Below are 14,964 nucleotides of genomic sequence, written 5' to 3' on the forward strand. Positions count from 1 at the left end.
TTGGGGGCCCACAGCCCCCCTTCATAAAGATACCCAATATTTTACAACAAAATTTATGATCAAGAATCTACAATAATACAAATTGTCAGCTTCCTAGCTCTATTTTTTTATGAAGTTATGGTCTCTCAAACATGCTTATACATTAAGGCTTCTGAAAAAGTGAGCATTGGCCCAAAACTTCAATGGGCCATAACTCAAGAACGACTCAAGGGATTGAGCTAAAATTCAGATTCTTTCATTTGATAATTTTAGAAATTTTTTGAATTTTTTTCAACCAAATCTGAGATGGCCCATAGGGGAGATTTCTTGAAAATGACTGATTTCATACAGACTGACCCTATAAATAAAAACGAGTAGGCTAATTATGGCATTCAAATAATGCATGGATGGGTTATGAACCATTTTGACCTAAGTCAAAAACTTTCTCATGCACATTATGGCAGTGTAGAGCCACGATGCCCCACAAAAAAATATGAAAACATGTTAATAGAGGGATTATGTTGTTTAACCTTCTCAAAATATTATCATCCATCCATCCATCCATCCATCCATTTTCGTCCGCTTATCCGGGGCCGGGTCGCGGGGGGAGCAGCCTAAGCAGGGACTCCCAGGCTTCCTCACCCCAGACACGTCCTCCAGCTCCTCCGGGGGGACCCCGAGGCGTTCCCAGGCCAGCCGAGAGTCCCTCCAGCGTGTCCTGGGTCTTCCCCGGGGCCTCCTCCCGGCGGGACATGCCCGGAACACCTCCCGAGGGAGGCATCCGGAACAGATGCCCGAGCCACCTCAACTGGCTCCTCTCGACGTGGAGGAGCAGCGGCTCTACTCCGAGCTCCTCCCGTGTGACTGAGCTCCTCACCCTATCTCTAAGGGAGTGCCCAGCCACCCTGTGGAGGAAACTCATTTCGAGCGCTTGTATCCGCAATCTCGTCCTTTCGGTCACTACCCAGAGCTCATGACCATAGGTGAGAGTAGGAACGAAGACTGACCGGTAAATCGAGAGCTTCGCCTTTCGACTCAGCTCCCTCTTCACCACAACGGTCCGATACAGCGACCGCATCACTGCCGAAGCTGCACCGATCCGCCTGTCAATCTCACGTTCCGTCCTTCCCTCACTCGTGAACAAGACCCCGAGATACTTGAACTCCTCCACTTGAGGCAAAGACTCCCCACCCACCCGGAGAGGACAAGCCACCTTTTTCCGGTCGAGAACCATGGCCTCGGACTTGGAAGAGCTGATCTTCATACCAGCCGCTTCACACTCGGCTGCAAACCGCCCCAGTGCACACTGCAGGTCCTGGCTCGATGAAGCCAACAGAACAACATCGTCCGCAAACAGCAGAGATGAAATCCTGTGGTCCCCAAACCGGCCCCCCTCCGGCCCCTGACTGCGCCTACAAATTCTGTCCATAAATACAATGAACAGAACCAGTGACAAAGGGCAGCCCTGGCGGAGTCCAACATGCACCGGGAACAGGTCTGACTTACTGCCGGCAATGCGAACACAGCTCCTGCTCCGGTCATACAGGGACCGGACAGCCCTTAGCAAAGGGCCCCGGACCCCATACTCCCAGAGCACCCCCCACAGGACACCACGAGGGACACGGTCGAATGCCTTCTCCAGATCCACAAAACACATGTGGACTGCTTGGGCAAACTCCCATGAACCCTCGAGCACCCTATGGAGAGTGTAGAGCTGGTCCAGTGTTCCACGGCCAGGATGAAAACCACACTGCTCCTTCTGAATCCGAGGTTCGACTATCGGCCGGATTCTCCTCTCCAGTACCCTGGCATAGACCTTACCGGGAAGGCTGAGAAGTGTGATCCCCCTATAGTTGGAACACACCCTCCAGTCCCCCTTCTTATACAGAGGGACCACCACCCCGGTTTGCCAGTCCAGAGGTACTGTCCCCGACCGCCACGCGATGTTGAAGAGGCGTGTCAGCCAAGACAGCCCCACAACATCCAGAGACTTCAGGTATTCAGGACGGATCTCATCCAACCCCGGAGCCTTGCCACCAAGGAGCTTGCCAACCACCTCAGTGACTTCGGCCAGGGTGATGGATGAGTCTGCCTCCGAGTCCCCAGCCTCGGCCTCCTCCTCGGACGTGATGGTGGGATTGAGGAGATCCTCAAAGTATTCCTTCCACTGCCGGACAACGTCCCCAGTCGAGGTCAACAGCCCCCCGCACTGTAAACAGTGTTGGTGAAGAACTGCTTTCGCCTCCTGAGGCGCCGGACGGTTTGCCAGAATCTCTTTGAGGCCGTCTGATAGTCCTTCTCCATGGCCTCCCCGAACTCCTCCCAGCTCCGAGTTTTTGCCTCCGCGACCACACGGGCTGCAGCACGCTTGGCCCGCCGGTACCCGTCAGCTGCCTCAGGAGTCCCCCGAGCCAGCAAGGCCCGATAGGACTCCTTCTTCAGCTTGACAGCATCCCTTACTTCCGGTGTCCACCACCGGGTTCTGGGGTTGCCGCCGCGACAGGCACCACAGACCTTACGCCCACAGCTCCGAGCAGCTGCATTGACAATAGAGGCCGAGAATGAAGCCCACTCGGACTCCATATCTCCGGCCTCCCCCGGAATCCGGGAGAAGTCCTCCCGGAGGTGCAAGTTGAAGGTCCCTCTGACAGAGGGCTCCGCCAGACGTTCCCAACAGACCCTCACTACACGCTTGGGCCTGCCAGGTCTTTCCGGCTTCCTCCTCCGCCAGCGAACCCAACTCACAACCAGGTGGTGATCAGTTGACAGCTCAGCCGCTCTCTTCACCCGAGTGTCCAAGACACGCGGCCGGAGATCAGATGACACGACGACAAAGTCGATCATCGACCTCCGGCCTAGGGTGTCCTGGTGCCACGTGCACATATGGACACCCTTGTGCTCGAACATGGTGTTCGTTATGGACACACTGTGACTAGCACAGAAGTCCAATAACAAAACACCACTTGGGTTCAGATTGGGGAGGCCGTTCCTCCCAATCACCCCTCTCCAAGTGTCACTGTCGTTGCCCACGTGGGCGTTGAAGTCCCCCAGGAGAACAACGGAGTCCCCGGTCGGTGCACTGTCTAGTACCCCTCCCAAGGACTCCAAGAAGGCCGGGTACTCTGCACTGCTGTTCGGCCCGTAGGCCGACACCACAGTGAGAGACCTGTCCCCGACCCGAAGGCGCACAGCGACTGAGCTGTGGGGCAATGAGCAGGCCCACACCAGCCCGCCGCCGCTCCCCGCGGCCAACGGCAGAGAAATGGAGAGTCCAGCCCCTCTCAAGGAGTTGGGTTCCAGAGCCCAAACTGTGCGTGGAGGTGAGGCCGACTATATCTAGTCGGTAACGCTCAACCTCCCGCACAAGCTCAGGTTCCTTTCCCCCCAGCGAGGTGACATTCCATGTCCCCAGAGCTAGTCTCCATGTCCGGAGATCTGGTCGCCGAGGCCCCCGCCGTCGACTGCTGCCCAGATCTCTCTGCACCGGCCCCATATGGATCCTCCTGCGGGTGGTGGGCCCACGTGAGGACGGCCCCACGTCGCTCCTTCGGGCTGAGCCCGGCCGAGCCCCGTGGGGGGAGGCTCGGCCACCAGGCGCTCGCTGGCGAGCACCCACCCCAGGCCTGGCTCCAGGGTGAGGCCCCGATGACGCCAATCCGGGCGACGTAACTTCTGAACCGTTCTTCATCTGACCCGTCCCCCCGGACCTGTTTGCCTTGGGTGACCCTACCAGGGGCATGAAGCCCCCGACAACATAGCTCCCGGGATCATTCGGGCACTCAAACCCCTCCACCACGATAAGGTGACGGTTCAAGGAGGGGAAAAAAAATATTATCAATATCCACAAAATGTCTCTATACACTATTTTCAATCTACATGTAGCTAGTAGGCTGCAAAGCATTGATTGTATATAGAAATGATCAAAAATTTTATTATAAATGAATATTTGTATATAGGTCTCCTACATACAATACAGGCAATCTCACAGATCCAGAGATTCACAATGCAGACCAAAACAAAAACTTGTGAAAACATTTTTATTATCTCAATTTGCATTGTCTTGTCAATAATGTTACAAATACAGCATAAAGTTGTAAAGTAACTTGCTGATGTTTTTTGTCTTTTCAAATAAAAATTTAAATGCATTTGATTATAATAACATTGTTTTTTGTAAATATGACATTAATATTCAGTTTAAAAGTACAGCATAAAGTTGTAAAGTGAGTTATTGATTTTTTTAATATTTTCAAATAAAACGGTCAAAAAAAAAAAATATATATATATATATATATATATATATATATATATATATATATATATATATATATTGTTACATCTTTTTCAGTTACCGTGCCACCCCCTAGGCTCCCGTGGCACGGTAACTGAAAAAGATGTTAAAAATGAACCGGGTGTGGAACAAAACGGGAAGCGTGGCGAGGTGAAAAAAGGATATTTATTATTACAAAAACGAAAGTGCCAAAACGGTGTACAAAATGCAGATAAAGGTAACACAAAAATAAACAACTAAGGAACGCTGCAGCGGAGGACCCACTGGTCACTCTTCTCGGGTTGGCTCCGGCTTTTATACCCCCGCTGATCAGGCAGACCAGGTGAGGCTGATCAGCGGGGCGGATCTGAGGTGGGGTGAGGCAAGAAAAATACAACGAGGACGGCATCTGTCACACACACACACACACACACACACACACACATATATATATATATATATATATTTTTTTTTTTTAACAATATTTTAATGTCTAATTAAAGACTTTTTGTTCGGTTCAGACATTTTCCATGCAGAGTGGGTTTTCATCTACGTCAGAGGTGAGTGGTGCAGAGAACCTCCTGAACAGGAGACACGGTGGTCACAGTGGTGGAGCTGCATCTGAACATCAATCTGCAACGACCAGACAAACAAGAGAAAATCCACTGCCAGGGCTCTGCCCCTGAAATAGAGGGCTTCATAACATTTGTATTAAATCACAGATTGAGGAGTTTACCTCCGTGGCGTGGCCATCTGTTCAATGGCATCAGGCAGTGGTTCTTGAAACGTCTCTGGGAGGAAGGAGAGCAGCAGGACACTCAGCAAAGTCAGCAAAGCCAACAGCAGCCAGGGCAGTGAGGGCGCTACCACAGCTGCGAAGGGGCACAAAGTGTATCAACAAAGGGTTAGAGTGAGGACAAATGTGAAATAAAAGGGATTGGTGTTTGTAACTGACCCAGGAGCTGGAGATACGGTGACAGAGACGCACCCACACGTCCAAACATGGCACAGGAAGACATGGCTGTGTTACGGATGATTGTTGGGAACAGCTCTCCAGTGTGGATGTGCATGCAGTGGATTACAGCTAGGGCCCCAAACTTACACAGCAGCACAAAGCACAAAGTAGCAATCGGGTAAACTGCACACAGAGCAGAGGCTGCACTTAGAGCCCATTTAATTATTTAACTACTAGTACAACTAGTTTATAAGCTAGTAAAATATTTAGCTACATTCTTGGTGTTTGAAGGTTAGTAAATAGAAGTAAAGTAGAAAGAAGCCCTCTGGTTAGTTCAAGGCATTCAAGCTCTAAAGTGACTTTTCTCTGCAGATGTATAAACAATAATAACAGAATAATAGTATTTAGCAGTGCAGTTTTCATTAAGCTCTATAAAGCTTTTTAAGATCCTGTATTATTTCATGTATTATATTTCTTTCTTGCTTGTATTACTGTGTCTGATGGTAGTATGTTTGTAGGTAGGACATTTTAGATTTGTAATTATTCTTTCTAAAATCAAATCCAGACATTGTTAAGAATGTGTTGTTTTCAAAGTGAAAGTGAAGTGAAAATTTGACTCACTATCTGTGGTGAAAAAGATGGGAAGCAGACCTATGGTGCCCAATGCACCAAATATGATGAAGATCATTCTACGACGGAAGTTTGCTAATGCCAGCCAGCTGAATAGGTGTGAAGGGAGTTCAATCACTGCGATACAGAAGTAGATCACGAAAGGGCTCCCACTCAAACCAGTTACACTGAATGACAGGCCATTGTTGATAACTTCAATAGAGAACCTGACACAAACAATTGAACAAAGGTCAAAATATGAGAGATTCTTCAATCTACACCACCACATCACAGGTGTCTACTGATTTTGTACCAAGCCTTTAGCTGTGTTTAAATTCCACAATGTGAAATAAGTGTTTTAAATGAAATAAATGTTATAAATGAAACAACTCAATTAATGTGTGTACATTGCAGTTAAAGCAATTGAAATTTGTTCACAAAAATGCACCTAAACCTCCCTTTTATCAATCTGAAATCTCACCAACTGATCCAAAGCATTACAGTGATGTGCCGGATGTTCCTAGTTTTCAGCAGGTCCAAGAAAGTGCATGGCTCAGAGCTTAATGACCCTAACTGTAAAAACCAAAACCAGGTTTAGGCTCTCCACTTATGAGAACACTTTATATAAGACATCATTTACAAAGGCCAAGACAGAATATACATTTGCCTGAAATTAGCACTTAAAATAAAGTAATCTAAGGAAACAAACCAAAAGGTGTCTAAGGCTGTTATTGTAATGTTACGTGTGATGTGTGAAGTTGAACACAGTAGAACCTCCTCTGGGGGCAAGATGCTGGCGGGGGCTTCGACATGTGTTTCTAAAGCGGCCATCTGGAGGATCCTTTCAGCTTCCCTTGTGCGCCCCAGAGAGAGCAACCAGCGAGGGGACTCCGGGACTGCCCTGTGCCACAGGATATACACACATACGTATTAGAAAATTTATAAAAGTTTACACAGTTGTTTGTTTTCAAATGTAATCTTTGATGTCAAGCAACCCATTTGGTGCATCAGTGACACATTGCAGAATAATGACTGAATAATGACAAAGTTAAAGGTGCACTGTGTAACTTTTTGGATGCATGTTTCTATTGATATATCACTGCTCTGCCTGGAACGTTCCACAGTATGACATTAATGAGCTCCACCTTGCATTTATTAAATTACAAGTTGTTTTATTATGGAGTAAGAAAGCTGTCAAAAATATTTGTGCGCATAAAATAGAAATCCGTGCGTATTTGGGAAATCCGTGCATATTTGGCTGTAGTTGCGCATAAAATAAATATTTGTAAACTCTCAAATGAGTCCAGTCGTACATAAAATATATTGTGTGTATTTTATCCATCAGAATATGAATTGAAAAATTACGACGTCATGAATTACAATCACGAAATGAAAATTTACGATTACGCTTTCATCAGTACGAATACGAATTCACAGACGGAACTTTACTGTCAAAAATACATCATCACTTCACAGACATTGTTCATCGAGCAGAAGAAACATCGATCAAGATCAAGACTGCGCATGCTCAAGTTTGTAGCAGAGTAAAAACAGAGTAATAGCACAAGAAGCTACAACAGCGACCAACAAGTGGGTTAATTAAAATCTATTGTAAAAATGTCTTGAATTCGGGAACCGAACACTGCTATTAATATTGTTTAGAAACACCTCCTTTGAACGGGAAATTGCACCTATATGTTAGATAACATAGTGGTAGCCAGTTGGCTAACATCCGACGTAACGTTATCCCAGGGCTAATTAGCAAATATCAGGTTCTCTGTATGTTTAGATTAAAACATTCACGGCTACAGCCACAGCGAGCATCAGCCAGTCTTCACTTCAGCTGCATTTCTTGCATGAAATGCCACCAAAAGTTCCTCGGGACGCTGAAATGTCCCAGTTTACACCAAACACTACCAAACTGTCCTGGTTACAGACGTCACAGCCAATGAAATGTTACACATTACAGTTTAATGCAGCTTACAGCAACAATTAATGTTCGTGTTTACAGGCAACACCTTGGTATATATACAGTATTTGTATTTACCGGTAAGTATAACGTCACCGTGACGTGGATGGATTTGCTAATTATAACCCATTGTCTGAAATGCAGCTGAAGTGAAGAGAGAGAGGACACACAGAGAGAGAGGACACACAGAGAGAGAGGACACACAGAGAGAGAGGACACACAGAGAGAGAGAGAGAGGACACACAGAGAGAGAGAGGACACAGAGAGAGAGAGAGGACACACAGAGAGAGAGAGGACACACAGAGAGAGAGAGAGAGGACACACAGAGAGAGAGAGGACACAGAGAGAGAGAGAGAGAGACACACAGAGAGAGAGAGGACACACAGAGAGAGAGAGGACACACAGAAGAGAGAGGACACAGAGAGAGAGAGGACACAGAGAGAGGACACACAGAGAGAGAGAGGACACAGAGAGAGAGGACACACAGAGAGAGAGAGGACACACAGAGAGAGAGAGGACACACAGAGAGAGAGAGAGAGGACACAGAGAGAGAGAGACAGAGAGAGAGAGGACACACAGAGAGAGAGAGGACACACAGAGAGAGAGAGAGAGGACACACAGAGAGAGAGAGACACAGAGAGAGAGAGAGAGAGACACACAGAGAGAGAGAGAGAGGACACACAGAGAGAGAGAGGACACAGAGAGAGAGAGAGAGAGGACACAGAGAGAGAGAGAGAGAGAGAGGACAGAGAGGCATTCTTTGACTGTCAAAGAAAGTTCACGTAAAAACTAAACTTAAACAGCAGTTTTGGTAAGTAATTCTCAACATGAAACTTAAACTACAGATCTTCCTCCAATATAATTTGTATGAGCAAGCAAACATAGATCTATTAGCGAGCAAACTGTACTGGTGCGCCTTTACAGCGTCAATAGAGCTTCTCCAGGCTTTTTAGCAGGGGACACACAGGAAATAAGCACTTGGTGCCAAAATAAACTTCCGATACCCCTTCAACGTTCCTAAAAACAGTACAGTTCAGTTCAGTTCAGTTACAGTCGCGTAAACATCGTGCGTATCCAGGAGCTCGGGGAATAACTCGTGATGAACAACGGAAAGTTTACAGCTGTGGAGGATAAATATAAACCACTTTATGGCACCAGAGAGCAACTTTACAAGAACAACTTCTGAAGGATAGTGCACGTGGTGCAGGTAACCAAAGTTAAATGGTGAGTCGCTTAATTAATGTGAGAACCACCGGCTCGTTTTCGCTAAAAAAGCATCGTCTCCCTTGTTGTCAACTTATGTATTGTGATTTAAAATACATAGTTAGTTATTTTAATAGATCCATGATATAACTATAAATAAATAGCAAGCACGCTCACAGTAATGCTTCTGTTTTGTATTACCTGTGCAGGAGTGAGGACATTAATCCATTCCTGGCTAAGATTGGAGTTTGGTGGAATGTAGCACTCATGAGGTGGAGACGCTACTAAAAAAAATACTAATAAAGCTGTGTATCCTGGAGGAAAACCACAACAGCACATCGCAATAAACAGTCTTCTCTGAAACGGACCCCAAGTTCCCAAAAACGCAACTCTTTCTTCATAATTCATCCTCTCTGTCCAAAAAATTAACTGTTTAATTTAGCTCGCTGAAGTTTCGTATGCTACAGGTAACTGCTGTAAATGCATTTTGAGCCAGAGAGAGACTGGTTTTATAAGTTTTTTCTAAAATTAACACCGTTGCTTTCATTTGACTATTTTTACTGGCATTTTCAGTTGAAACAATGTCTGTAACAAGGTCAGATCCCAGAATTATCGCCTACAGCCTACATTTCCCCAAAATGACCGGCTACAAGAAATAAATGGGAAATAATTGATACATATATCCATCCCGTGGTCACTCACAGGATACTATGGTTTGTTTTGCCATCTCACAGTAAACAAAATGGAAAATGTGTGACCTTTACCATTGTTAATTCAATTTCCAAAAAAATTACTATTAGCCTCCGAGTCTAGCCTCCTCACACTGAGAAACAAAAGGTTATGTTAGGGATTGTTTGCACCACGACTAGTAGCACATGTTTGAAAATCACTATCATAGTATGGCTGTATTTTTTTAACTAACGTGCAAAGAGGATATAGGTTCTAGCGTCCTTTACCTGCAGTTTTACACTGGACAGTCTTAGTTTAGGAATATATTTTAGATTTTGTTCACATGGCCCTTTATATATTATTGAGTTGGCTCTGTGCTGTTACTGGGCTGATAAATAACTTTGTGATCTGGCAACCGTGGCCCAGTGTACACAGACAAGATGGCGGCATCTATGGAAGACGAGTTTGAGGATGCACCAGACGTGGAGCCGCTTGAACCAACCTTAAAGAATATAATTGAACAGAAATCCCTAAAATGGATATTTGTGGGTGGCAAAGGTGGTGTTGGTAAAACCACATGTAGGTAAGTTAAAACAAAGAATCCACGTACATGGCCATGGAAGAGTGGTGACTCACCGCTAGCTTAATCACTTAGCCGGTAGCATATTGACGTTTCATTTTATTTAGTTTAATTATTTAAATCTTACATACAGGTAAATATGTTTTCCTTGTTGCTCAGTCACAGAGCGTACATTTATTTTTATTTAGTATTCAGAACAGATTAATTAGACGGTTAGATGGATGCTGTAAAAATGATGGGTCTATCAGATGGTTCTCTCAGAACAGGAGTCTGCTCTGTCTGAACTGTCAGAGTGAATCCACATTTTCTTTTGGTTGAACTGATTTTATAACTTCATTTCCTCAGACAACCTAAAATAGCAATATAACGTTTCATAACATCATAATCTGTATTTAATTATATTAAGTTGGAAATTTGTTGAACGTTTTGTTTCTCATCTAGGAGATTTAGGTTAAACTCTGAAGTTGAATTTTAGGAAAGCTGTCTAGATATTTGTCTTATGACAACTTGTAAAACACATTTCTGTGTCTATATCATTTTATATCAACTGTTATTTTATTCAGCACCACTCCTAGTCAGTTTGTATTTTTCCTCCATACGGTAGGTACTCCCCTTAATCTGCTACCAGTAAAACTATATATTAATTTAAATATTTTAATGAAGTGTTAACGTGTGCTTCATGTGTTTTTCAGCTGTAGTTTGGCAGTCCAGCTGGCTGCAGTGAGGGAAAGTGTCCTCATCATCTCCACAGATCCAGCCCATAACATTTCTGATGCTTTTGACCAGAAGTTCTCTAAGGTGCCCACCAAAGTCAAGGGCTATGACAACCTTTTTGCAATGGTAAGTATCTTCTTAATACAGTTACAAATGTGACTGGTCTTCAACTGACAGATTTTTTGTAGACATTAATGGCTATATTCTGTGCTATTTGTCAATGCAGGAGATTGACCCGAGCCTGGGAGTGGCGGAACTGCCTGATGAGTTCTTTGAAGAGGACAACATGCTCAGTATGGGCAAGAAGATGATGCAAGAGGCAATGAGCGCTTTTCCAGGCATCGACGAGGCTATGAGTTATGCAGAGGTCATGAGGTGAATTAGCCCCTTCTCAAGAGCAAAAGAAAACCTTAAATGCATTTTATTTTAGAGATATTATGCAAAATTGACTTAAGCAACCAAAATTTCCCTCTTTCATTTTATTATTTCTTAGACCCGTCTTTTGATTGATTCATGCATGTTTGACTAATTTTGTCTTTTTCTGTTCTTTTTGTTAAGGAACAGAATTTAAATATGTTGTTTTGAACATAATAACCTGTTAGGTGTGTTTCTAATGCAATGCCTGTTGCCTTCTTCCTGTGTTATAGATTAGTGAAAGGAATGAACTTTTCCGTGGTTGTTTTTGACACTGCCCCGACTGGCCACACACTTCGGCTTCTTAACTTCCCCACCATTGTAGAGCGAGGTTTGGGCCGCCTCATGCAGATAAAAAATCAGATCAGCCCTTTCATCTCTCAGGTAGAGCTCAACCAGCTCAAGTCATTAGCTACAGGTTCAGCCTGTTTTAATTCAGTTCCTTTTAATTACTTGTACCGTTCTCAGATGTGTAACATGCTTGGTTTGGGTGACATGAATGCAGACCAATTGGCGTCAAAGCTGGAAGAAACGCTCCCGGTTATTCGCTCCGTCAGTGAGCAGTTTAAGGACCCTGTAAGTAATGTGTAATTTCAATAATGGTATTTAAACTTTATTCAAAATTGGTAAATGTCCATTAAAACATGTTTTTTTTGTTTGATTTTTATCTTTTCTCTCACTGCCTAGTTTTTGGTGCAGTCTCAGGACTCGTACAACAATTTACCATTTTATAATTTTTAAGTATCATGCTTTAGAGTTATTCTGTCATTGGCCTAAACTGGTTTTAATAAATAATATTTATTGTAATATTTTTTGTCACTATATATCACACTTCAAAATGAGTGAAATTCCCTTTGTCTTCCAGGAGCAGACCACCTTCATCTGTGTGTGCATTGCTGAGTTTCTGTCCCTCTACGAGACTGAGCGGCTGATCCAAGAGCTCGCTAAGTGCCGCATTGATACACACAATATCATCGTCAACCAGCTTGTTTTCCCTGATGCCGAGAGGCCGTGTAAAATGTGTGAAGCTCGCCATAAAATCCAGTCCAAGTACTTAGATCAGGTTAGTTGTTCTATTTACTACTTTGTTCTTTATGCTCTAAAGTGTCATACAAAAGATGAATGATCAAATTTATTTTATGTAATCAAGATAGTCACACTCACATTCAGTGAATTTAAATTATACATTTTAGTTTTAGACATGAAAGCATACGTCAAAGAGGACCATGAATATGAAATGTAAAGTCAGGTAAAGCTGTAACTTGGCTACTGGCCTCCAGAAGAGACAGGGGAGTCCTGTGGTGTGTGTTTACATTTTTTATAATGAGTATCAGTGCATATGTGGGAAGAAGTATTTTTTGATCAGCAGAGCGTTCTCTTCGTGAGACTCCCTCAGAACTCTCAATTCTGTCCTTGAGTCCAGGCAACAAAGTTGTGTATTCCATGTGAGTGCAATTTACAACCAGCCAAAAGGAAAACAATATTACACAACAAAAAATGAAACCCGAAAAACATAACACAAAACATAAACCATCTAAAAACAAACCCATAACCTAATAATAAAATGTTAATTTCTAAACATCCATGAGTGGCCTAAGAAAATGTACAGATTATCCATTGTAATCTGGAGATTTTAGAACCCTCACACCCTTAACTACTCATACATGACCGCAATAGGCAAACAGAAAAATGTAATTGTAATTCTAAAAACGTAATTACGTAGATCCACCATCTGCTCCCAGAAATTATCTGAAGATACCTCATAAATATACAGTAATGTACATGATATATCTATATCCAAGCCAAATTTATTTGTATAGCACATTTTACCAACACAAGGTCTCCAAAGTGCTGCACAGTGTAGTCACAAAATAAATTAACACTTTAAATAAAACAAAGCATAAAATGAATAAATAAGCAAATCTATAAAAAACAAAAAATGAAGTTGGCCCTCAGACCTCAGAGCGTGAAGGAGTGTAGGGAACAATGAGATCTGAAATGTACATTGTACTATAACTAATCCAACATGAGAATCAAAAATATTACATGCCCTCGAAATATGATTGTGAGATATTTCAACTTCATCTATTTTTCGTTACTGTCATCAGTCTTATATTCATCACAGAGTTCAAACAGACAAGCAAAAGGGACACCACAACAATCACAGAGCTAGTAAGGGCCAAAGTGGTAGAAATGTACTAGTGAGGCCATGAGTAGCTCAAGTCAAATAGGCCTGATATATAATGCTGTACTGAAAGTATTTTTTTTGTTTTACATTTTTATTAGTGCAAAAGAAAAAAAAAATGCATCAGTGGAAATAAACATACAGTATATACAAATCATCCCAGAGTGGTATTTATGACTTATTTACTTGTGTCCTTTTCACTGCAGATGGAGGATCTCTATGAGGACTTCCACATAGTCAAATTACCTCTGCTGCCTCACGAGGTCCGAGGGGCAGATAAGGTCAACACTTTCTCTAAGCAACTTCTGGAGCCGTACAAGCCACCGAACAAGTGATTTTCTTCAGTCAGGACGTCCTCTCTGCAACTCTCTCCCTTTCCCCCCTCTGTTTCTTCCTCTCTCCTTCCACTGTTGCAAAAAAAACAAAAAAAAAACAACTTTACAGTTTTAACACATCCTCTCCCTATCAAGCCTCAAACAAATGTCTTTTAGTTACAGAGAAAGTGCACAGAGATGTCATATCTTTTGGGGGGGAAGGAGAGCCATGACTCAAAGCATTCATTACTAGGGTGGCAGTATGTCTTTTCATATACAAAGAATTTAACTGATAATTTTACCTTCCCCAAGACTTGGGTTTGGAATGAATTCATGAGGTTACAGATTGTGGATGTTTACATGTGTTTATTCTTCAATTACTGTGTTCTTCTTATATTAATCTTGATTAATTTGCATTCCAAATTAATTGGTGTATAATTTGAAAAGTAAATTACCAAAGTTGATGTAATTCGAGAGCATTGGAGCAAAATGTTGCTTCAACATGCTAGACGCTAAAACCTAACTTTTGTATGCTAACTTAAGCAATCTAATTATAACATTGAGAAGTGTCATGCAATATCCCCTTTAGCTTTTATATATTTAGCTAAAGCTCCTAAGCTGCTGCTTTGACCCATAGTAAGTCAAAGTTAAGAAGACTGGAGAATTGACTGACAAAGCTGGACAGCTACCCACATTTCAGCTTCAACAAAAACACTAAAGGAACTCTCGCCTTATCTGATGTTGAATGTCTGCGATCAAGTCTACATGAAGGGTGCAACAGAGCGGAGGCACATTTGTGGTAAAGCGACTTGTTGCTTGCTTTTATGACTAGTGATACCTGAAAGAATCATCCACAGTTATACATTTAATTTCCTCTTTACGTGACTGAATGCTTTTGAGTCTGAAACTGTTTTCTAGAGATTATCTTTTAAATTAAGTTGACCGTAAAAATATTAAACAAACTTTGTTTCTGCTACATATATTTGTCACTCATAATTTTATATGCAATATCTCACTTAAGGCTTAAGCATAGACTTCCACATTTCATTTATTTCATTTTGGGAATAATGACTGAAATAAAGATGAACATATCGTATTCATTTAGT

The 14,964-nt window shown here is 43.0% G+C and overlaps 2 protein-coding genes across 2 annotated transcripts; one reads left to right on the plus strand and one right to left on the minus strand.

The window, feature by feature from the left end:
* Nucleotides 1–4,800: 4,800 nt before the first annotated feature.
* On the minus strand, nucleotides 4,801–9,324 carry LOC129410380 (organic cation/carnitine transporter 2-like). The gene is made up of 7 exons (XM_055158448.1): nucleotides 9,184–9,324; nucleotides 6,585–6,711; nucleotides 6,292–6,383; nucleotides 5,823–6,037; nucleotides 5,202–5,384; nucleotides 4,983–5,118; nucleotides 4,801–4,879 (listed from the first exon to the last, which is right to left on the minus strand). Exons 1-7 carry the CDS (start codon nucleotides 9,249–9,251, stop codon nucleotides 4,801–4,803), a joined length of 900 nt encoding a protein of 299 aa, XP_055014423.1. The 5' UTR covers nucleotides 9,252–9,324.
* Nucleotides 9,325–9,618: 294 nt separating this feature from the next.
* Nucleotides 9,619–14,836, plus strand: get3 (guided entry of tail-anchored proteins factor 3, ATPase). Its single transcript, XM_020941913.2, has 7 exons — nucleotides 9,619–10,234; nucleotides 10,924–11,071; nucleotides 11,172–11,320; nucleotides 11,593–11,743; nucleotides 11,828–11,935; nucleotides 12,225–12,422; nucleotides 13,751–14,836. Exons 1-7 carry the CDS (start codon nucleotides 10,092–10,094, stop codon nucleotides 13,877–13,879), a joined length of 1,026 nt encoding a protein of 341 aa, XP_020797572.1. The 5' UTR covers nucleotides 9,619–10,091; the 3' UTR covers nucleotides 13,880–14,836.
* Nucleotides 14,837–14,964: the final 128 nt, after the last annotated feature.

The sequence above is a fragment of the Boleophthalmus pectinirostris genome, unplaced genomic scaffold (assembly GCF_026225935.1).
Source record: "Boleophthalmus pectinirostris isolate CB_2022bp ecotype Guang Dong unplaced genomic scaffold, ASM2622593v1 HiC_scaffold_22, whole genome shotgun sequence".
In the NCBI taxonomy this organism is placed as follows: domain Eukaryota; kingdom Metazoa; phylum Chordata; class Actinopteri; order Gobiiformes; family Gobiidae; genus Boleophthalmus; species Boleophthalmus pectinirostris.

Bases quoted from the DNA above. Each gene is read 5' to 3' on its own strand.
- LOC129410380 (XM_055158448.1), bottom strand. From the start codon at position 9,251: ATGAGTGCTACATTCCACCAAACTCCAATCTTAGCCAGGAATGGATTA. The intron at 6,038-6,291 runs GTGAGATTTCAG...TGTTTGTGTCAG, and splicing joins GTAATGCTTTGGATCAGTTG to GTTCTCTATTGAAGTTATCA. The intron at 4,880-4,982 runs GTAAACTCCTCA...TGGTCGTTGCAG, and splicing joins CAGATGGCCACGCCACGGAG to ATTGATGTTCAGATGCAGCT.
- get3 (XM_020941913.2), top strand. From the start codon at position 10,092: ATGGCGGCATCTATGGAAGACGAGTTTGAGGATGCACCAGACGTGGAG. The intron at 11,072-11,171 runs GTAAGTATCTTC...TTGTCAATGCAG, and splicing joins ATGACAACCTTTTTGCAATG to GAGATTGACCCGAGCCTGGG. The intron at 11,936-12,224 runs GTAAGTAATGTG...TTTGTCTTCCAG, and splicing joins GTGAGCAGTTTAAGGACCCT to GAGCAGACCACCTTCATCTG.